Source organism: Neoarius graeffei, chromosome 16 (assembly GCF_027579695.1).
Source record: "Neoarius graeffei isolate fNeoGra1 chromosome 16, fNeoGra1.pri, whole genome shotgun sequence".
Classification (NCBI taxonomy): Eukaryota; Metazoa; Chordata; class Actinopteri; order Siluriformes; family Ariidae; genus Neoarius; species Neoarius graeffei.
In genome coordinates this window covers 42944616-42968875 of record NC_083584.1, presented here as the reverse complement: position 1 = coordinate 42968875, position 24260 = coordinate 42944616, and the positions used below count along the sequence as shown (strand labels likewise).

General features: G+C 42.1%; 1 protein-coding gene across 3 annotated transcripts; it reads right to left on the bottom strand.

The window, feature by feature from the left end:
• Nucleotides 1–3150: 3150 nt before the first annotated feature.
• tpmt.1 (thiopurine S-methyltransferase, tandem duplicate 1) lies at nucleotides 3151–24220 on the bottom strand. Of its 3 annotated transcripts, none has more exons than XM_060942987.1 (9): nucleotides 24167–24220; nucleotides 23651–23816; nucleotides 19490–19582; nucleotides 19228–19360; nucleotides 17454–17506; nucleotides 17290–17364; nucleotides 6802–6887; nucleotides 6653–6697; nucleotides 3151–6545 (listed from the first exon to the last, which is right to left on the bottom strand). In XM_060942987.1, exons 2-9 carry the CDS (start codon nucleotides 23743–23745, stop codon nucleotides 6427–6429), a joined length of 699 nt encoding a protein of 232 aa, XP_060798970.1. In that variant the 5' UTR covers nucleotides 23746–23816; nucleotides 24167–24220; the 3' UTR covers nucleotides 3151–6426. The 3 variants fall into 3 exon arrangements, with proteins under 3 accessions (XP_060798970.1, XP_060798971.1, XP_060798972.1); XM_060942988.1 differs by having other exon boundaries at nucleotides 6459–6545; nucleotides 6653–6713; XM_060942989.1 differs by lacking the exons at nucleotides 3151–6545; nucleotides 6653–6697; nucleotides 6802–6887 and adding an exon at nucleotides 7973–8970.
• Nucleotides 24221–24260: the final 40 nt, after the last annotated feature.

The window sequence follows — 24260 nt, the reverse complement described above, 5'->3', positions numbered from 1 at the left end:
CACAAAGCGAGTGCTCCGAAAACCTAGTTTGCCAAGGGTGCAGTGGAACTCGAGTGTCCTGCACAGAGCCCTGAACTCAACAGCACTGAACACTTTTGGGATGAACTGGGATGATAGCTGTACCCCACGCCTCCTTGCCCAACATCAGTGCCTGATCTCACTAATGCTCTTGTAGATGAATAAACACAATTCCCCACAACCACACTCCAAAATCTAGTGGAAAGCCTTCCCAGAACAGTGGAGTTATTATATCAGCAAAGAGGAAACAGCTGAATATTAATGCCCATGGGAATGGAATGGGATTTTCATTAATCAGATGTCCACATACTTTAGGTGATATACAGTGGTGCTTGAAAGTTTGTGAACCCTTTAGAATTTTCTATATTTCTGTATAAATATAACCTAAAACATCATCAGATTTTCACACAAGTCCTAAAAGTAGATAAAAGAGAACCCAGTTAAACAAATGAGACAAAAATATTATACTTGGTCATTTATTTATTGAGGAAAATGATCCAATATTACATATCTGTGAGTGGCAAAAGTGTGTGAACCTCTAGGATTAGCAGTTAAGGCCCGGTCACACAGCGCTTTACGGCTTTATCACGGCCAAAACCCGTCAAAAAGTGCTCTCCCGTGAAGCAGACGATGTTGTTCGTGTTGATGTCGAAGTTAAGACGTGTTACAGTCAATATACAGACGTGACAGGACGCAGGGGAAAATCGGAACGGCGTCGGACGCGGCAAAAAGTTTTGGACTGCTCAAAACTTTAGACCGCGGACAACCACGGCCGGCACACGTGGTAAAGACGTGCAACACACGTGAAAAACACGTGATAATCAGTGTCCCGGCCGTTATTAAAACTTGGGGAGACGTGGTAAGACGCGAAAGGTTGGCGGTCTATCACGGGCAGAGCACGGTCATCGGACGGGTGTTACGCGTTGGTATCACGGGATATAGCGTGTGTTTAGCGGCTTATCACTGAGAAATGGATTTTTCCGCGTACATAGCACTGTCTAAGCCCGTTAAACGACGTCTCAAACAAGTTCTAAATTCGATTGATCACTGTCTAATCACTTCTGCATCACTTCTGATTTGCGGCATGTATAAATACCGTAATTTTCTGAGACCTCGGCACTTGCAGTCTAGATGTCAAGGGGTGAACATGAACCCTCAACGCTGTGATGTCCTCATCTTAATGCTCCAGCACCAACAGAACCAACTGATACAGGCTCAACATATCCTTGCTGAGAGAAGAAGAAGAAGGAGGAGGAGGAGGAGGGTGGTACGGAACATCTGGGTGCGTGGCTGGACTTGGTTAGCTGTGCTTAGGCAGTGCTGCAGCAGTGAAACAGCCGCCGACGGCCATACCCCGTACAAAGCACGGCAAAGCCAAAATTGACCAAAAATTAGCACTTACGACCATGTCCACCGGATTTTTGTATCTTTTTGTACGTGATATAGACGTGGAGTGCTGTGTGACCGCCCCTTTAATTTGAAGGTGAAATTAGAGTCAGGTGTTTTCAATCAATGGGATGACAATCAGGTGTGAGTGGGCACCCTGTTTTATTTAAAGAACAGGGATCTATCAAAGTCTGATCTTCAAAACACGTTTGTGGAAGTGTATCATGGCACGAACAAAGGAGATTTCTGAGGACCTCAGAAAAAGTGTTGTTGATGCTCATCAGGCTGGTGATGAGCTGTTTCCTCTTTGCTGATATAATAACTCCACTGTTCTGGGAAGGCTTTCCACTAGATTTTGGAGTGTGGCTGTGGGGAATTGTTGGTCGACACTCTGCCCCAGGAGTGGTCGACCAACAAAGATCACTCCAAGAGCAAGGCGTGTAATAGTCAGCGAGATCACAAAGGACCCCAGGGTAACTTCTAAGCAACTGAAGGCCTCTCTCATATTGGCTAATGCTAATGTTCATGAGTCCACCATCAGGAGAACACTGAACAACAATGGTGTGCATGGCAAGGCTGCAAAGAGAAAGCCACTGCTCTCCAAAAAGAACATTGCTGCTCATCTGCAGTTTGCTAAAGATCATGCAGACAAGCCAGAAGGCTATTGGAAAAATGTTTTGTGGACGGATGAGACCAAAATAGAACTTTTTGGTTTAAATGAGAAGTGTTCTGTTTGGAGAAAGGAAAACACTGCATTCCAGCATAAGAACCTTATCCCATCTGTGAAACATGGTGGTGGTAGTATCATGGATTGGACCTGTTTTGCTGCATCTGGGCCAGAACAGCTTGCCATCATTGATGGAACAATGAATTCTGAATTATACCAGCGAATTCGAAAGGAAAATGTCAAGACACCTGTCCATGAACTGAATCTCAAGAGAAGGTGGATCATGCAGCAAGACAACGACCCTAAGCACACAAGTCGTTCTACCAAAGAATGGTTAAAGAAGAATAAAGTTAATGTTTTGGAATGGCCAAGGCAAAGCCCTGACCTTAATCCAATCAAAATGTTGTGGAATGACCTGAAGCGAGCAGTTCATGTGAGGAAACCCACCAACATCCCAGAGTTGAAGCTGTTCTGTACGGAGGAATGGGCTAAAGTTCCTCCAAGCCGGTGTGCAGGACTGATCAACAGTTACCGGAAACGTTTAGTTGCAGTTATTGCTGCACAAGGGGGTCACACCAGATACTGAAAGCAAAGGTTCACATACTTTTGCCACTCACAGATATGTAATATTGGATCATTTTCCTCAGTAAATAAATGACCAAGTATAATATTTTTGTCTCATTTGTTTAACTGGGTTCTCTTTATCTAAAAAATCTGATGTTGTTTTAGGTCATATTTATGCAGAAATCTAGAAAATTCTAAAGGGTTCACAAACTTTCAAGCACCACTGTAGGATATCTACAACTAGAAACAAAATATATTATGCATATATCCTGGTCAGTGTGACTGAGGGTCCAGAGTCTAACCTGAGAACGCTGGATGAGACACAGGAATGTACCATGGATAGGACACCAATTGATTGCAGAGCATCATGCACAGACATTCACACCTAAAGCAATTTATCATAGTCAATCCACCTACTAGCACGTTTTTGGGAGGTAGAAGGAAACCAGAGAACACAGGGCAAACCCACACAAACACTTGGAGAACATGCTCAGAAACACCACACAAACAGTAACCCGAATGTAAATATGATTTATTGAAAATAACTTTTCACAGATGCAAATCAAATCCATAAATGTAGACAATTTAAAATCACTGTCACAATTTCTTACTTTTTCCATCTTTTGGCTTAACTGTCTTCTCTGAAGTGCAGTAATACACACACTATGGAGCAGGTAACTGAACCATCCAGGGAGGAAACATAACCACGACTGTGCTGGAGCAGGTGGTGAGGGTTAATGGGCTCCTGTGATTTTCTTTAAAGATAAAATAAAACATCTCACCAGAATGTGTGTTACAGTGTATCTTCCTCAAGATCAGGCTTGGTGCATGTAAATCTTTTAACACTGCCTTTTTTATGGAAACTTCTTTAATGAGTTACGTCTGATAGAATAATTAAGGGATCATTCAGTGGTTTCACTGTAATAATTTCAGGTATCTGTTTCTCTCTAATGAGGCTCATTCTGCTAATGAGGTTCATTTTTCAACTGCTGTTCTGTGATCATGAGGTAGTGTCATGTTTTTGAAAATACGCTTTAATGAGTTTGATATTAAAGGTCTTCTAAATTTGAAGGCTAGGTGTTAGATGTGCAATTTTGTGTGTATATATATATGTGAGAGAGAGAGAGAGAGAGAGAGAGAGAGGATATTACACAGTTGCGAGAAGATATGAAGTTTATCTTCAAGTGGTGAATGTGTCTATCATGAGTGAGCAAAGCGAACAAGTGAACATTTTTCAACATGAGAAGATAAACTTCATATTTTCTCACCACTGTGGAATGTTCTTTATATTATATGGACACATTCACAAAAAATACGCAAGTTAATCAGAAGAATTTTAATTTTGAACCGGTTCACTATTTTGACAACACCCGTCTAGTCAGTGGGAAAATACTGGGAGTGACGTCACTGGAGTGAAATATCGGGAATTATTATACATACAGGCCACTTTTTCGATGGAATAAAAACATGTTCTATTCCCTTCTTGCAGGTTCCATTCATTTGGTTTGATAGCATGCAATATTGTTAGCATAACGCTTGTCCTACGTGTATTATGTCACTCTATCCAATGGAGAATGAGTGTTGAATATGGTTTACGATATTGCCTGGTTGTCAAGACAACATGACATCACACGCTGGAGATGTAAAACTTCCACATTAGCGAGTGACTGTGACAATTTGTAAACAAACATGGCCACCAGGTTTGCTTCATTAAATATGGAAGACTTTGAGAGATTTCTGAAAAAGAAAGATGCGTTGAGCACTCAAAAGGAATATATAATAATAATAATAATAGCTGGCATTTTTTTGTGGTATATCAGATATATTCCATTCAGCAAGCATGATACTGAACTCATCTTTGACTTGACACCAGCCAATATTATTTAAATATGTCACTCAGATCCGTGATGTATTTCATATGAAAAATATGAGTTTTTCAACACAAGAAGATAAAGTTCATACAGTTAGGTCCATAAATATTTGGACAGAGACAACATTTTTCTAATTTTGGTTCTGTACATTACCACAATGAATTTTGAACAAAACAATTCAGATGCAGTTGAAGTTCAGACTTTCAGCTTTAATTCAGTGGGTTGAACAAAATGATTGCATAAAAATGTGAGGAACTAAAGCATTTTTTAAACACAATCCCTTCATTTCAGGGGCTCAAAAGTAATTGGACAAATTAAATAATTGTAAATAAAATGTTCATTTCTAATACTTGGTTGAAAACCCTTTGTTGGCAATGACTGCCTGAAGTCTTGAACTCATGGACATCACCAGACGCTGTGTTTCCTCCTTTTTAATGCTCTGCCAGGCCTTTACTGCAGCGGTTTTCAGTTGCTGTCTGTTTGTGGGCCTTTCTGTCTGAAGTTTAGTCTTCAACAAGTGAAATGCATGCTCAATTGGGTTGAGATCAGGTGACTGACTTGGCCATTCAAGAATATTCCACTTCTTTGCTTTAATAAACTCCTGGGTTGCTTTGGCTTTATGTTTTGGGTCATTGTCCATCTGTATTATGAAATGCCGACCAATCAGTTTGGCGGCATTTGAGCACACAGTATGTCTCTGAATACCTCAGAATTCATCCGGCTGCTTCTGTCCTGTGTCACATCGATAAACACTAGTGACCCAGTGCCACTGGCAGCCATGCATGCCCAAGCCATCACACTGCCTCCGCCGTGTTTTACAGATGATGTGGTATGCTTTGGATCATGAGCTGTACCACGCCTTTGCCATACTTTTTTTCTTTCCATCATTCTGGTAGAGGTTGATCTTGGTTTCATCTGTCCAAAGAATGTTCTTCCAGAACTGTGCTGGCTTTTTTTAGATGTTTTTTAGCAAAGTCCAATCTAGCCTTTTTATTCTTGAGGCTTATGAGTGGCTTGCACCGTGCAGTGAACCCTCTGTATTTACTTTCATGCAGTCTTCTCTTTATGGTAGATTTGGATATTGATACGCCTACTTCCTGGAGAGTGTTGCTCACTTGGTTTGCTGTTGTGAAGGGGTTTCTCTTCATCATGGAAATTATTCTGCAATCATCCACCACTGTTGTCTTCTGTGGGCGTCCAGGTCTTTTTGCATTGATGAGTTCACCAGTGCTTTCTTTCTTTCTCAGGATGTACCAAACTGTAGATTTTGCCACTCCTAATATTGTAGCAATTTCTTGGATGTTTTTTTTTCTGTTTTTGCAGCTTAAGGATGGCTTGTTTCACCTGCATGGAGAGCTCCTTTGACCGCATGTTTTCTTCACAGCAAAATCTTCCAAATGCAAGCACCACACCTCAAATCAACTCCAGGCCTTTTATCTGCTTAATTGAGAATGACATAACAAAGGAATTGCCCACACCTGCCCATGAAATAGCCTTTAAGTCAATTGTCCAATTACTTTTGGTCCCTTTAAAAACAGGGTGGCACATGTTAAGGAGCTGAAACTCCTAAACCCTTCATCCAATTTTAATGTGGATACCCTCAAATGAAAGCTGAAAGTCTGGACTTTATGTCCATGTCCATTATATAACTACAACCTGAATGTTTCAGTAAACAGGTAAAAAAACAAAATTTGTGTCAGTGTCCAAATATATATGGACCTAACTGTATCTTCAAGCCGTGTGATTTTATTTATATTATATATATGTGTGTGTGTGTGCGCTGCATTTGAAATATATATTCACCACTCAAACAAACTTCCTATCTTCGAGCAACCGTGTATTATCCTCTAGATCTACCTGCTTTACTAAATATCCAAGATATTTTCACTTGCTAAGACATCATTCTTAAAAGTCTATTTGTTAGTTGGCTTTTGGAGTCAGCAGGTACAGCTTCTCCAGAAGTGAATCTATCCCCCATGCTTTGAATTTTTCTTCAAAGGCATCTTTACTCTGTACCAGCTCAATGTCACAAGCATCACCTGGGAAATGCGCGCATCACACATACAAAGAGAGAAAGAGAAGGGAGACTTTTACTTTAAAAATTGCAATCTGTGTTCGAAGCAGCACATCATTGAGGTAAACTTACCATATAAACCTTTCACAACTTCTTCAGGCACAAAAAATGGTGGCCCTGTTGTGTGGAATAACTATATGAGTAAACAGAAATAAGAATACACATTCTCACCAAACTCTTACGCTGTTTTGGACATTTGCGTAAGTCAATTATACTGTTACCTTTGTACAATTCAGGGTTGTATTCCAGTGTATCCAGTAAATATCTGCAGTCTTTGTCCATCAAGGACATGATGAGAGTAGCATACCTTCAGGACACAAAGAAAGAATATTACAGTCATCAAGCAATACTTGTACATTTTCTAGCACAACAATTATCCTCATTCTTATATTATTCTCCAATATTCCTATATTTTAAATATTTATACCACAGCATTGTGGAATTTATCAGTCAGATTGGTCAGACTGGGGTGGTACGGTGGTGTAGTGGTTAGCACTGTCGCCTCACAGCAAGAAGGTTCTGGGTTTGAGCCCAGTGGCCGACGGGGGCCTTTCTGTGTGGAGTTTGCATGTTCTCCCCGTGTCTACGTGGGTTTCCTCCGGGTGCTCTGGTTTTCCCCACAGTCCAAAGATATGCAGGTTAGGTTAATTGGTGGCTCTAAATTGACCATAAGTGTGAATTGTTGTTTGTCTCTATGTGTCAGCTCTGCAGTGATCTGGTGACTTGTCCAGGGTGTACCCCACCTCTCACCCATAGTCAGTTGGGATAGGCTCCAGTTTGCCCCCGACCCTGCATAGGATAAGCGGTTATGGATAATGGATGGATGGATTGGTCAGACAGTGCTGATTAATTTTCTGTAACAGTACAGCTCTGTGAGTCGTGCCAACTGCAAGGCAAATCACAGGTTTATATTAATGTGCTCACTCTAATACACTAATGTTCCTGTAGTAATAACTTACACTGGAACCTGTATGGCAGACACGCCACATGATCACAATTTAAAAATGTGTAAAATCTTTGAGATGGTGAAGTTTTCTGCGTGGAGATAGAGTAGTTATGAACCATTTTGAGGAAGAATTTCCACTGTCAGTGCTTTATAATAATCAGAGATAAAGCTGTTCCTTTAAGTTTTCTGACAAGGGAAAGACTTCAGGACAGAGTGAATTGCATTTTCTGGTTTCTTGTTAACATAAGTTGCATTTTTATGTCTTTTTAACTTCAAAACGGGGGGGGGGGGGACAAAGAGAGGCAGGTGAAGGAAAAGATGTTATACCACAAGTGGATGTTCTAATCTATAACATTAACATAACTACAAATGAAAGAAAATAATATTTTATTATTTAATTAATGCAAATTTAAACTGATGGCAAATTGCCATGGTAGAGTAAGAGGAATAAAACACTTTTGCACATGATGTTATTGGAAATTATTTCACGGCTCATTTGAATACTCGATTCTGATTGGTCAATTACAGCGTTCAGTGCTCTGTTATTTCTTTATAACAGACTGTTGTCATGTATAGGGGCAGCCATGGCCTAAAGGTTAGAAACACAGCCTTGGGACCAAAAGGTCGCTGGTTTGATTCCAGGAAAACCCATGGCTGTAGTGCCCTTGAGCAAGGCACCTAACCCCCAACTGCTTCTCAGGCAATGCGTTTGTACTCGTTGTATGTCGCTCTGGATAAGAGCGTCTGCTAAATGTGTCATGACCCGGCTCGTTGGCCAAGACAAAAGACGGGGGAGACATGCAAACGTTTAAAAATAATTTATTTAACCCAAAATAATACAAATATCTACACATATATATATATATAAAAAGTCAGTGATATCAGTATGTTTGTGATATCAGTATGTTTGTTGTTGGATGATTGTGAAGTGTTGAATGCAGGATGTTGTAAGGTGCAAAACTAAAAAACAAAAACAAGGCCAAAGCCAACACAAACAAAAGATGTGGTGCCGGGAAGACAAGGAGAGAGAGACTCCACGGGAACCCGCAGCAGCCATTTTATGGCGTACTCTCTCCTCAGGTACACCCAATCACCAGGCACCCAATCAAGCAGGTGCACCCCATTACTCAGAACACCTGTCAATCCGACCTGCAAAAAACAGGGAGACAGAGAGGAACAGGAAACAGCACACAGCCAGGCCCTAGCATAGGAGGCCGTCACACCCCCCTCCTTAAAAACAGGGTTCCACCCCGGACCAGAAACACCCCTCAACACAGTTCAACTAAACAGTTAAACTTGATGGCTTTAATTATGCTTAAAAACATAATATTGTTAACATAAGTTAACAGTGTTATCGTCTAAGCACAAAACTGACCTGACACTTACTGACGCCACCATCCACCATGTTTGAGTACCCTTGCCACCACACCCCAACCTCAGCAACCTGGTACCAATGGGAAGCAATTTAAGAGGGAGAAGAGAAGGGACAAGGACACAAGCAACATGACAGACAAAATGACAGTGAATCAGACAGTTAACAAGGAGCTCTGGACAATGTGTCCGCCACCACATTTTCAGAACCCTTGATGTACCGTATGTCTAACCAGTATGACTGCAGCATTAGCGACCAACGCATCAGTCTCTGATTAGGACATTGTATTGAATTGAGAAATGTTAAAGGATTATGGTCCGTATAAACCACTACAGGCACAACCCCAGAACCCACATAAACCTCAAAATGCTTCAGCGCCCACAACAGGGCCAATGCTTCCTTTTCAATGGTGGCATAATTCAGCTGGTAAGAATTAAATTTCTTTGAAAATAAGCTCACTGGTTTCTCCACACCCAAATCATCAGCTTGCAGGAGGACACCACCCGCCCCAACGTGGCTGGCATCCACCTGCAAGGAGAATGGTCGGTCAAACCGCAGTGCTGCTAGAACAGGAGCTCCACACAACAATGTCTTTATAGTATCAAAAGCCTGCTGGCAAACAGAAGACCAAACAAAACTAACTTTGCCCTTTAACAAGTCCGTCAGTGGAGCAACTACCTCAGAAAGATTCCTGCAGAAACATTTGTAGTAGCCCACTTGCCTCAGAAAACGCATAAGTTCTTTTTTTGTTACAGGCACTGGATACTATGCAATGGCTTTAACTTTTTCCTCAACTGGACGAACGATACCCTGCCCGACCACCCGACCTAGATACGTCACCGTCACCCTAGCAAACTCACACTTTGCGAGGTTGACGGTGAGACGCGCCTCAGCCAAGCAACAGAACAGAACCCGGATACGTTCTAGATGAGAAGGCCAAGTATCAGAAACCACCACCACATCATTCAAGTACACTGTACAACCTTCTAGGTCTCCCAGTACGTTGGTCATAAGCTGCTGGAATGTTGCCGGTGCATTACACAACCCAAACGACATAACGTTATAGGAATATAACCCAGCTGGTGTAATAAACGATGAAATTTTCCGTGCTCGCGGGGTCAGTGAGACTTGCCAATACCCCTTCAGTAGATCAAACTTACTCAAGTACTTCGCAAAACCCACCTGATCGACACAATCCTCCATGCGAGGCAACAGGAAAGCATCAGGTTTTGCTAACGCGTTTACCTTGCGGTAATCGGTACAAAACCTCAGTGTGTTATCAGATTTAGGAACCGTAAGACAAGGCGAAGCCCAACTGGATAAAGATGGCACCGTAATCCCATGTTCCAACATGTACTTTATTTCATCATCCAAATACTTGCGCTTGTCAGGACTAACACGGTAAAACTGCTGTCTGACCGGTGTGGCATCACCAACATCGATGTCATGCTCAATAACGTGTGTTTGCGTAGGGACGTCACTGAACAAACAGGCGAACTCTCCAATTAATTCAGCCAAATCAGTCTGTTCAGATGCTGACAAGTGGGCCAACAAAACATCCAGCTTATGCAACGTTTCTGAATTTTTCAAACGACCTTGTAATACAGCGGAATCAGGACAAGGCAACCCATCCTCCAATTCAGACGCCACAACCTGCGGGGCAGGGACAACAGACACTCTCGCCACAGGACATGCCGGAGAAACATCTTCTGGAGAAGACTTCACTTCAGAAAGACCAGACACACGACAGTAATAAGGCTTCAACAAATTTACATGACAAAGCTGAGTTGCCTTTCTGTGATCAGAGGTAGCCATGATATAATTTAGCTCAGACACTCTTTTCAAGACTTTGTGCGGGTCAGTGTACTTAGCCTGGAAGGGCGAGCTGACAATAGGCAATAAGGCCAATACCTGGTCTCCCACACTAAACACACGGCGCTCAAACAATGTTTTCATTTTACCCTGTGCAGATGACAGATTTTTCTTTGCCAGTTCCCCAGCCACATACAGTCTATGCCTGAATCCATTAACATAATCAGTAAGGTTTTTTGGTGGTTCTGTTTCTTTCCATTGTTCATACAACAAAGACAGAGGCCCACGCACAGTATGTCCAAAAACTAAATCATTGGGTGAAAAATCAGTACTTTCCTGAGATACCTCTCTCGCAGATAACATTAACCACGGCAAACCATCTTCCCAGTCTCCCCCCATCTGAACACAATAAGCACGCAACAGCGATTTCAGCGTCTGATGGAAACGCTCAAGTGCCCCCTGACTCTGTGCATGATAGGCTGAAGCCCTGTTGTGCTTAACGTGTAGTTGTTTCAACACCTGACTGAAAAGATGGGAAGAAAAATTTGACCCTTGGTCAGATTGAATGATTTTTGGAATACCAAAAATAGATATAAACTGTGAAAGCGCACGCACTACAGATCTAGCAGTTATTGTGCGCAACGGGTATGCTGCCGGATACCGGGTAGACAAACACATTACCGTAAGGAGGTACTCGGAGCCATACTTCGAATGAGGTAATGGGCCCACACAGTCAATTATCAGATACTCGAAAGGCTGGCTAATAACTGGAATCGGAAACAAAGGAGCAGGTGTGATGTTCTGGTTGGGCTTGCCCGTCAACTGGCATGTATGGCACGTTTTAATATATAAAGCAATATCTCTCTTCAAACGTGGCCAGAAAAAATGACGCAAAACCCTCTCATAAGACTTCTTAACGCCCCAATGTCCCGACTGATCATGTGCCAACTTTAACACAGACTCCCAAAATTTTCCAGGCAAAAAAATCTGGTACACAGAGTCACCGATGAAACCATCACCATGAGGTACCCACTTCCTCACCAACAAATCACGCACAAAATAACCACGCGAGCTGTTTTCCTCCTCCTCAGGAGAGAGCACCTGGTCAAACAAACAACTCAGTGAAGAGTCAGCCTTCTGTTCCGACGCCAGATCCTCTCGAGTGACTTCAAAGGACAAGTCAGACAGTGAAACCGCACACACCTCTGCATTTAATATTCCCTTGTTTAGTGTTGACTTGTGACATAGCGCGTGTTACAGAACAAGCTGTAAACACTTCAGGAAACCTCACTTCACTCTCATCAGGCGGGGTACAGCAGACACAACGGGAGGGGGTGGCACATCAGGCCACACGCCCTCCAGCCACCTCATTCCCCAAAATCAGTGATGCCCTCAATGGGCAGTGCTGGGCGCAGCCCTATGGCCAGTTTTCTGGTGAAGAGCTCAGAATACAACATCACATTATGAAGAGGGACCTGCAAAACACTCATGCCCATGCCTAACACAAGGACAGAGCACCCAGTGTCACTTTCCTCAAAGAATGGTAACACCGAAGCCTCAATAAAAGAATCAAAAGCAGCAGTGTCACGGAGTATCCTAACAGGAACTTTTTCTCCATTCCCTACTAACGAAACCAAACCCTCAGAGACAAAGGGTAAAAAAGACTGAAGCTTCGATTTTCAACACAGCAAGACACGCACTCTTGGGCTGAACAACAGGCCCATTCAACTTAATCTTTGCCTTCAGTGCATAACAATCAGATCTCCAATGCCTTTTCTTATGGCAAAAGTTACAAATCTTGTCTGAAAACCTGAGATGATGCTCTCTGGTATCCGACTTACCAATCGGGCTAGAGACATGGACATCACCTGAATCAGGACTGCCACTAAACACAGAGTTGCGAGAGCGAAAATCTCCAAAACTCCGCCTGTGTGTCAAAACATAGTCATCTGCCAAAACAGCAGCCTCAGCAGCGCTAGTTACTTTCTGATTATTTATGTGAGTGGCAATACAATTCGGAACAGAATTCTTAAATTGCTCCAAAACCATTAACTCAGACAGTTTCTCAAAAGTATCCACCTGTAGTGCAGTACACCAGCGGGTAAAATGAGCAGTGAGATCCCATGCAAACTCTAAATGCATCTGCTTCTCACCTTTACGTCAGGAACGAAAACGTTGGCGATAAGCCTCGGGAACCAGCTCATATACTTTTAACACTGCCGACTTCACCACTGAATACTTTTGACTGTCAGCAACCGATAAAGAGGAGTAGGCCTCTTGCGCTTTCCCCCTTAACGCACACTGTAACATCAGTGCACGGGCCGACTCTGGCCACTTACGTGTGTCTGCAACGCGCTCAAACAAAGAAAAAAACGTCTCAGGCTCCTTCTTGCTAAATTTAGGCAACAATCTCAAATTGCCCAAAATATCAAAACAATCAGCAGGCACCGGACCGGGCAACAGGCCTTCCAGGTCATCAGAACCATCAACACCCAATTTGCCACTACGTATTAGATCCAGCTTGCACTGCTGCAGAGACAACCTCGCTTGTTCAGTCTGTTGGCGCATCTTCTCGAACTCCAACTGCTTCCCAAGCTCAGCTTCATACTTAACCTTATCATGCTGTAACTGCAACATCATAAGTTCTTTTTGTTACTTGAATGTTAAATTACTGGGTGTCAAAACTGGCTGAGACAACCCAGCAGTAACAACCGAACCAACTAGTTGTTCCTGGCTCAGCACAAGAACTTTCATCGCCTGCAGATTAGCCTTAAGGATGGCTTTTACATTGTCTTTAAGGCGTTTATCCGAGATCTCAATATTGTAGTGCTCTGCTATTTTCAGCAGCTGCTCTTTCCTAAGTGTGTTCAGTAGGTTCTCTGATGGAGACTTAATAAATTCGGCAATTTCGGCCATCTTAACCAAATGAGAATAATAATAATAAGAATAATAAGAATAATAACTCAAGCTCTCTCAAATCAAGTGTAGACAACACTAGTGAGCGCACCTCCCCTCTAACTGTAACTACAGACCATACTTAACTATCAAATCAACTCAACCTAGTCTTCATGCAATTCCATATGGTGGGTATTTACGCACTAGATACCGACAGTGCAAAAAGGGGACAATATTACAATCTCCCTTTGCAGCTATGGCTGTGCCCCCGAGCAATGCTCCAACCACGTTTACTGCAACACTACCAAAAAAAACAAACCAGACGAACCCAAAAGGATTACGCCGCTTTGCCTATCAGGGGATCGCACTCACAAAACACAAAAAAGTCTACACAAAAATTAACACTACTACCCAGCACCACTATAATTAAGTTAACACACCAAGAACCGAGCAACTTACCGCATCTCCCCTGGCGCACCGCAAAACCTAACCACTCAAGGCTGCTACTCACTAAACAGCGATGAAGTCAGTTCATTCACACATTACCATGCCATTCACAAATTTCGACTTATTACAACACGGGTTACAAGCTCCCAATTTGTTAGACAGGCTAGAATGGACGAGCCCCCAATTTGTCATGACCCGGCTCGTTGGCCAAGACAAAAGACGGGGGAGACGCACAAACGTTTAAAAATAACAATTTATTTAACCCAAAATAACAAATATCTACTTATATATATAAAAGTCAGTGATATCAGTATGTTTGTTGTTGGATGATTGTGAAGTGTTGAATGCAGGATGTTGTAAGGTGCAAAACTAAAAAACAAAAACAAGGCCAAAGCCAACACAAACAAAAGATGTGGTGCCGGGAAGACAAGGAGAGAGAGACTCCACGGGAACCCGCAGCAGCCATTTTATGGCGTACTCTCTCCTCAGGTACACCCAATCACCAGGCACCCAATCAAGCAGGTGCACCCCATTACTCAGAACACCTGTCAATCAGACCTGCAAAAAACAGGGAGACAGAGAGGAACAGGAAACAGCACACAGCCTTTCTGTGTTTTCTCTCCCTCTTCCCCCCCAAATCTGTCCCTCTGAGGATTGAGATGCTGACCTCTTCTGCTCCTCGGACCTGCTTGATCCATCCTGGTGCCCTGTGTCTGGTTGGAGTCTCATCGCATCGCTCCTGTGGAGGACGGCCCCACGAGGACAGTTGAAAGTTACACCTGGAGGATGCTCTGGACTCTTACAGTTATGCTTTTATGGCTGAGGACTACAGCTGTCTTGCTAACTTTAGGACTGCAGTTGTCATGAACAGTTTTGCACTCAAGTTTCCATCAGTGAAGAGTTACAACATCAACGAAACTGTCCTCATGTTAAAACTGTTAATGTTATAGTCATGCTGTCTGTTGTTGCCCAAATGAGGATGGGTTCCCTTTTCAGTCTGGTTCCTCTCGAGGTTTCTTCCTCATGTCGTCTGAGGGAGTTTTTCCTTGCCACCGTCGCCACAGGCTTGCTCATTGGGGATAGATTAGGGATAAAATTAGCTCATGTTTTAAGTCGTTCAAATTCTGTAAAGCTGCTTTGCGACAATGTTTATTGTTAAAAGCACTACACAAATAAACTTGACTTGACACAGCCAGGCCCTAGCATAGGAGGCCGTCACAAATGCTTGTAATGTATGACAGACCACTGCTAAGGACCATGTCATTAGCAGATGCAATAAAATAATTTTTAAATCAATAAAATCTTTTTTTAAATCAATATTTTGCATCAACTTATTGATTTCTTTAGTACGCAGCCATGCAGTAAACAGGATAATACAGCAAGCCCATCATTACTGCGAAATAAACCCCTTCAGGGTGAATTAAGACCCATCTGCTTAGCATCAGGGTCCTGCACCACCCTGTTGGAGTTTATTTCGCCATAATCACCGGCTTGTTGTACATTATCCATTATGTAATCAACTTCATGGTGGCAACAGTCTCATATGTCATGCTGGGCTGCATCCTGAATTTCCCCTCATGGGGATCAATAAAGGAATATCTTATTTTATCAGACCACCCTGTTGTTACTTTCCCATAACAACATGGAGCATTGTGTTTTACTTAAAGGAGATATGTAGAACCTTTATTTTTAAATACATTTCTGAGTGGATAGTATCTACATCCTTGACTCTTGTATGCTGCATAATTGGGAATAAAAAAAATATATATATTTTTGAGAATTAAAATCGACCGCAAAGTTGGCATTCGAGCTGAGCCAGCCAGCTCTGAGTGCGTGATGTCACAGCGGGACCCGGTGCTATAGACCAAAGCCAGACTCGGCAGGCGAGAGTGGTTGCAATGGCCTCTTTGTTCAGATTTATTGGAGATTCTTCGGATTCCTCAGATAGTAGTACACATGACTGTGATAGTCCTGAAATCGGAGTGTGTGTACATGCTACTGCTATACACGTAGAACCGTATCAGTTCGAAACATCAGAAAGTGAATCCGATAGTAACACGTTGGCCACGGAGGCCCCCACCTTACGAAATAAAGCCAGAGAATAAAGTCTCATGTGACTCTCATTAAAACAAGACAGGCGTTATAACTTATCGCATGTACATGCATGCATTTTCACTGATAAAATGTAAAAGGCTAATTAAATAATCAGATGAACTGAGACAATCACATTCGGAAGCAAATTAAATAAATCTTATACGGGTAACTTCAACACACAATACAAGTTACATGTATTAATCTAAATGCAGATAAACGAGTGTTGTTGTTTTTATGATGTAACCAAATGAGTGTCAGAGCTTACCTGTCTGTGTTCTTGCTTCTTGAAGGCCAATTGTTTTGAAACAATTTGACTTTCAGTTCTTTGTTCATTTGATTCTTTCACGCAAGGGCAAGATATTGCTGCTGAGGCAAACATATCCAGCAGGGCGGGGGGGAAGCATATCCAGCAGAGAAATCTGACGACTGGTCCACTCATTCTCCATTTTCTCCATACGGAGTACTCCGCCATTACTGCTCGGCTCACACTCCAGGAGAACTGGTGCAACTGAATTTACTTTCCTTTTCTTGTAGTTTTCTTTTCCTTTAATTGTTGGTACTGCACCCTCTTTCAATACGGACTTATAGCCAACGCTCCTCAACAGATCAGAGGTTTCATACGAGTCCTCAGTAAAATGTGCAGAGCAGAGGAGAGACCACTTCATAGCCGCCCAATCCGTGAATTTCTCGCAAAACATGTCCAAATCTTTGCAGTTTGAACATTCTTGGGCCATGAATGCAACGTAAATCCACCTTCTGTCGTGTTGCTGCACCGACCAGCAACACATCTACGTGGCATGGCGATAAATTAGCTCAAAATGGAGGATTGGAGTTGCAGTCAGCTCTGTGTTTTAGTATAGCAGAAATGGTGATGAGACTGATAGACTTCCCGCTGTGACGTCACAGATGTCAAGGTCATTCACTCAGATTGCTACCTATATGAAATCACTTTAATCGTAAAAATTACTATAGTAGATTTATTGTTAATGCTTAAAACTATTCCTATGGCATTCTTGAGGTCTCAAGGCATTTATAAACAAAAAGTGAGGCCATGGCTCTGCGTATCTCCTTTAATGACTTCCTATAACAACCTGCAAAAGTTTTGAATGATGCATGCAAGTGCTGACAAATCTGATAACTTACTTTTGCCTATCACATGGGTTTATAGCCACCAGAGAACCCCTGTCCCAAATCCCTCCAAACTGACCCTCTGTTGCACTGCAAAAGCAAAGAGAGAGAGACTCAGAGTCCACATTATTTTTCTCAGACATGCTTCATAATCTAAAACAGGAAGGTACAACTCGTACCTGGAGAACTTGTATAAATCGCACTGATAGAGGGAGATCTTTGCATCAGAAGTCTGGGAACAGAGAAAGCACACCAGCTGAGTGAACACATCTCTGATGACCACAACAGATGTGAAGACAAATCACATCTATTGTATAGTCCTGAGGATAAATCTCAGGATTATGGCATTGGTTTTTTTAGCTTATCATTGATATCATCAATACCAAGTGAAACCTAAGCATTAAAAAAGAACAATAATATAGAGAAGCTGCTACCAACCAGTAATAATGCACTAATTAGCTGTTTAAGTAAAATGGTGCAGTAAAAACAGTGCAGTAACGAGTAGCAGAACTAAACATGAACATTCAAGTATTACACATTCATACAGCAACAAGAAGCGAGCCTTAGCATGTAAGTAAGGAGCCTCTCAGCGGCTCCTTACTTATAGCAATTCATTATTTTGGCTTTTTAGAATCTTAAGCAGGGTGACACAGTGGTGTAGTGGTTAGCGCTGTCGCCTCACAGCAAGAAGGTCCGGGTTCGAGCCCCGTGGCCGGCGAGGGCCTTTCTGTGTGGAGTTTGCATGTTCTCCCCGTGTCCGCGTGGGTTTCCTCCGGGTGCTCCGGTTTCCCCCACAGTCCAAAGACATGCAGGTTAGGTTAACTGGTGACTCTAAATTGACCGTAGGTGTGAATGTGAGTGTGAATGGTTGTCTGTGTCTATGTGTCAGCCCTGTGATGACCTGGCGACTTGTCCAGGGTGTACCCCGCCTTTCGCCCGTAGTCAGCTGGGATAGGCTCCAGCTTGCCTGCGACCCTGTAGAACAGGATAAAGCGGCTACAGATAATGAGATGAGAATCTTAAGCACTATACTGTAGACTAGTTTTGGACTTCTTAAACAATGCTTGAAAACAAAACTTCAGATGATGCTTTCTGTGCACTTTTTTAAAGTCAGCTGCACATCCAGTATAATTATCTGCTTGCATAAGGATAATCAGTGTAGGCAGACGGAGCAAGACAGTACAAGTGCTTCAGCTACACTGACATTCGCACTGCATTAATAATAAATGGCCACCATGTGTACTCGCTGCAAAGATATTTTTAATACACAGCACACAGCTCTGTGCAGCATCCTGGACTTGTTCTTGAGCCATATACTTTTTGTCATCATTAAAAAAAAAAAGTATTTATCAGTATTGTTTATTATCTTTCTGATCTGCCTTCTGGAAGTTCTCACAGATTTGAACATGTTTTTCATAATCTGCTATTCACTTGCACATTACAATGTTTTTTTGATTTGTAAAAGTTGCCAAACTGTGTCAGGAGGTTATATTGAGATCCTACCACAGCTCTGAAAGAGAAATGGGCAAGGTTTGACTGGATCGCACAAGGCCATCTTTTCTCTTTCAATTTTTCAAATATCTCAGCTGTTTATCTGGGAGAGTGTTACAGGATTGCTATCTGGCTAGAAGACAAACAGGAAGACATAACTTTCCCCAAGTAAGAATAGTTTTGTCTTATCAGATTTACAGTTATCAGATTTCTGAAAGGATCCAAACCAGTTCCTATAAATCAGTTTTGGGTTGATCCTGTGAACGGTGACTTCATCTTGGGTAATATTTAATAATTAATACTGCAGTTGTTTTTTTTTTTTTTGCCAAAACAAAGACCACTGATTATTTTTAATTGGAAATCTCCTTTCCAAATGAGCTGTTTTACTGATTTCTCACAAGTTCTAACAGTTGGTTGAATAAATGAGATGAATGAGAAACATGTAAAAGGATTGTAGTATACCTTGAACAGCTTTGCTTCAGGTATAGCCGACACTGGCTCTTCTTTGTACTCGAGGCTGTGTTCTTTGAAAAACTGCTTTATTGCTTCCTCAGAAATCTCAACCCCAACAATCACGTGACCCATGTCAGCCAACCTGAGACAGACAGAATACAATGCATGAATAACTCTGTGACACATAATAGTTTAATTGTCTGTCTTATAACAGGCACATTCTGTACCACCCTATTGTAATTATCAAGATATAAAAAAGTCAACCACTTACCATTTCATGTCTACGGCCTTACCACAGAGCGGGAAGAAAAACCGAACCTGCTGTCGTCCACACAAGACTTTGTCCAGATTATCTTTTAGCATTCTGTAGAAAAACAAAAGTAAACACTTGTAGATTGTACAGCTTATTCATGCCCAGACCTGGATATGAATAATCTGTACAATCAAAGACATGCAGATTAGGTAAAATACCCAGTGCATACAAGCCAGTGCATACTTAGTGCCGGTCCCAAGCCCGGATAGACTGGGGGGAGTTGCGTCAGGAAGGGCATCCGGTGTAAAACCTATGCCAAATCAAATATGCGGAACAGATCCACTGAGATGACCCTTAACGGGAGCAGCCAGAAGATGATGATGATGATTCATGCCCAGACCTGTCATGCATATACCCTCGACATATGTCTTTAAGTAGCCACAAATTTTCAGTGTGTGTGGAAGCTCTTATCATTCAAACACAGCATCCATTCATTATCCGTAACCATTTATCCTGTGCAAGATCGCGAGCAAGCTGGAGCCTATCCCAGCTGACTACGGGCGAAAGGCGGGGTACACCCTGGACAAGTCGCCAGGTCATCACAGGGCTGACACAGACACAGACAACCATTCACACTCACATTCACACCTACGGTCAATTTAGAGCCACCAATTAACCTAACCTGCATGTCTTTGGACTGTGGGGGAAACCGGAGCACCCGGAGGAAACCCACGCGGACACGGGGAGAACATGCAAACTCCACACAGAAAGGGCCCCTGTCGGCCACTGGGCTCAAACCCAGAACCTTGTTGCTGAGGTGACAGTGCTAACCACTACACCACAGTGCCAGTGATACTTTTCGTCATATAGTATATGTGGACACCTGACCATCGTACCCAAATGTGAGCTTTCACTAAACTGTTTCCACGAAGTTGGAAGCACATAATTGTAGGATGTCTCTGTATGCTGTATCTTTAAAAATTTCCCTTCAGTGGAACGAAGATATGTAAATATGTTCCTGCTCCTTTGCACAATGAGAAGCCTATGAAGACATACAGTGGTGCTTGAAAATTTGTGAACCCTTTAGAATTTTCTATATTTCTGCATAAATGTGACCTAAAACATCATCAGATTTTCACACAAGTCCTAAAAGTAGATAAAGAGAACCCAGTTAAACAAATGAGACAAAAATATTATACTTGGTCATTTATTTACTGAAGAAAATGATCCAATATTACATATCTGTGAGTGGCAAAAGTATGTGAACCTTTGCTTTCAGTATCTGGTGTGACCCCCTTGTGCAGCAATAACTGCAACTACACGTTTCCGGTAATTGTTGATCAGTCCTGCACACCGGCTTGGAGGAATTTTAGCCCATTCCTCCGTACAGAACAGCTTCAACTCTGGGATGTTGGTGGATTTCCTCACATGAACTGCTCACTTCAGGTCCTTCCACAACATTTTGATTGGATTAAGGTCAGGACTTTGACTTGGTCATTCCAAAACATTAACTTTATTCTTCTTTAACCATTCTTTGGTAGAACGACTTGTGTCCTTAGGGTCGTTGTCTTGCTGCATGACCCACCTTCTCTTGAGATTCAGTTCATGGACAGATGTCCTGACATTTTCCTTTAGAATTCGCTGGTATAATTCAGAATTCATTGTTCCATCAATGATGGCAAGCCGTCCTGGCCCAGATGCAGCAAAACAGACCCCAACCATGATACTACCACCACCATGTTTCACAAATGGGATAAGGTTCTTATGCTGAAATGCAGTGTTTTCCTTTCTCCAAAAAGAACGCTTCTCATTTAAACCAAAAAGTTTTATTTTGGTCTCATCCGTCCACAAAACATTTTTCCAATAGCCTTCTGGCTTGTCCACGTGATCTTTAGCAAACTGCAGACGAGCAGCAATGTTCTTTTTGGAGAGCAGTGGCTTTCTCCTTGCAACCCTGCCATGCACACCATTGTTGTTCAGTGTTCTCCTGATGGTGGACTCATGAACATTAACATTAGCCAATGTGAGAGGGGCCTTCAGTTGCTTAGAAGTTACCCTGGGGTCCTTTGTGACCTCGCCAACTATTACATGGCTTGCTCTTGGAGTGATCTTTGTTGGTCGACCACTCCTGGGGAGGGTAACAATGGTCTTGAATTTCCTCCATTTGTACACAATCTGTCTGACTGTGGATTGGTGGAGTCCAAACTCTTTAGAGATGGTTTTGTAACCTTTTCCAGCCTGATGAGCATCAACAATGCTTTTTCTGAGGTCCTCAGAAATCTCCTTTGTTTGTGCCATGATACACTTCCACAAACATGTGTTGTGAAGATCAGACTTTGATAGATCCCTGTTCTTTAAATAAAACAGGGTGCCCACTCACACCTGATTGTCATCCCATTGATTGAAAACACCTGACTCTAATTTCACCTTCAAATTAACTGCTAATCCTAGAGGTTCACATACTTTTGCCACTCACAGATATGTAATATTGGATCATTTTCCTCAATAAATAAATTACCAAGTGTAATATTTTTGTCTCATTTGTTTAACTGGGTTCTCTTTATCTACTTTTAGGACTTGTGTGAAAATCTGATGTTTTAGGTCATATTTATGCAGAAATATAGAAAATTCTAAAGGGTTCACAAACTTTCAAGCACCATTGTACTTTGAGTAGGTTGAAGTGGAAGAACTTGAGTGTCTTTTGTATAGCCCTGACCTCAAGCCCAACACATTTAGGATGAATTGCGACACTGACTGCAGAAGAGTGGAGGTTTTTATCACAGCAAAGAGGGACTAAATCTTTAATTGGATGTTCACAAAGCACGTGCCAGGGTCAGGGGTCGACAAACCTTTGGCCATATAGTGTAGGGGAGAGCGGGGAGATTTGGGACACCTTTTCTAGATTGTGTGATATTTTTTGCAGGTAGTGTCACATTCGTCTTGCATTAGAGAGTATTTACTACACCCTCTTATCACAACATTAGTTTCTCAGCTTGTCACATATACCGGCCTTCAGGCTTCACTTTTTCTGTCAGTCATTCTTTTTAATAGGGGGACATGAGATATTGAGGGGAGATATGGGACATTATGTTGGGAGACTTGGGACATAGTGGGGAGACATGGAACAAAAATAAAATACCTAGACCTACATGTTTAATTTTTATTTATGATCAAAATGTGTCACATATGAACTATATGAACCCACAATGCTGGTACAGCGATAGAAAAATGTCAATTTACCCAAAACCTGACTCGACAAAACAGATCCATTCTGAAGAAGGAATGAAAGAAGATTAATCCTTATCCAGGGACATGCCCATATTTTTAACAAACGTTTTTAAAAACAATTTTACATTTATAAACTACAAGAAAAAAACCTATAACATGATGAACTGTCCCAACTCTCCCCATCTGTCCATTTTGGGGGAAAAAAATCCTTAAAATGTTTTTTTTTTCCCCCTCAGAATTTAAGTTTAATAAATAATGGTAACTCGGGGCAGCGCAGTGGTGTAGTGGTTAGCGCTGTCGCCTCACAGCAAGAAGGACCTGGCGACTTGTCCAGGGTGTACCCCGCCTTTCGCCCGTAGTCAGCTGGGATAGGCTCCATCTTGCCTGCGACCCTGTAGAACAGGATAAAGCGACTAGAGATAATGAGATGAGATGAGATATATGGTAACTCTTGGCTACATACTTTAATTCCTAACAAATCCCGAATTCACCAGAATACACTACACCATAGAATGGAGGTGGAGACGAAGTAGAAAATACAAGTTTTGGTTGACAGAAATATTTAACTGCACAAACCTTACCGAACTGTCCAGCTTCATGGCTCCAAAGAAAGTAGGAGTCTCTAAGGAGCAACATCCAACTTTAGATGTCATCTAAAACCTGATTGGTTGAAATTAATTTGTGGGAATACAAACTGTCCCAAGTCTCCCCCATCCCAACTCTCTCCTACATAGGTCAACATTTCTTCCCATCAAATCGATACATTTCAGACAGTCCTATTCTGCTTCTCAATGGACCACTGAACCCTCCTGAGCCATTCACCCAACCAGGGACCAGGACAGCATCCCTGACTGCCCCCCATGATGGTGGTGCTGATAATATCAACACAGTGCACACACAAAGCCACTGATCATATACCAAACGATGAGATATAGTAAAAGTGCAACTTGCTGGTGAATATGAGGTTGGTGGAAGCCAATCCTTCCTTCCTGCCATCTATCTTCCCATTCACTCAGTGCCATCACTCTGTCTTTCTGAGCTGCCATTATTTTCAACCGGTCACTTCAGTTGTGTAAATGAAGACAACCTGTTAGTCAGTGTACAGGTAAACACTCAGCTGGAAAAAGAGAAGATTAGATAAAAGTTCAGAACAAAGTCTTACACATATCTTAAACAATCCATTACATGTTGGTATTTATGTTTAGTGTTTCATGGGTTAAAGTTCCTAAATAGTGAACTCTATATGAATAAGTGAAATGCATTTATTTTAGAAATAATACACCTACAACTCATGAATATCTATTATCTCTGGTCACATGCTCAATTATTACTCATGCCAACTATTAAATCAGATCCTTTTAACTGTCGCCATTATGAATTTATTTTCACAGTGTAGAAGAGTACACACAAGTTCAAAGCAAAACTACAACTTATTTTTATTGTAACACCACCACGTTACTCTCTTACCCTATTTTCGAGACTTGAACCGTCGGCTACACGCCATACAAAAGAACAGGAAGAGGCGGGATGAATGAGCGGATGCTTTGCAGCTACAGGACTA

Excerpts from the sequence above, each read along its gene's own strand:
- tpmt.1 (XM_060942987.1), bottom strand. The coding sequence starts at position 23,745 with ATGGCAGCTCAGAAAGACAGAGTGATGGCACTGAGTGAATGGGAAGAT. Across the intron at positions 19,361-19,489 it reads AAGGCCGTAGACATGAAATG|GTTGGCTGACATGGGTCACG; the intron begins GTAAGTGGTTGA and ends TGTCTGTCTCAG. Across the intron at positions 6,888-17,289 it reads AACCCATGTGATAGGCAAAA|GTATGCTACTCTCATCATGT; the intron begins GTAAGTTATCAG and ends TGTGTCCTGAAG.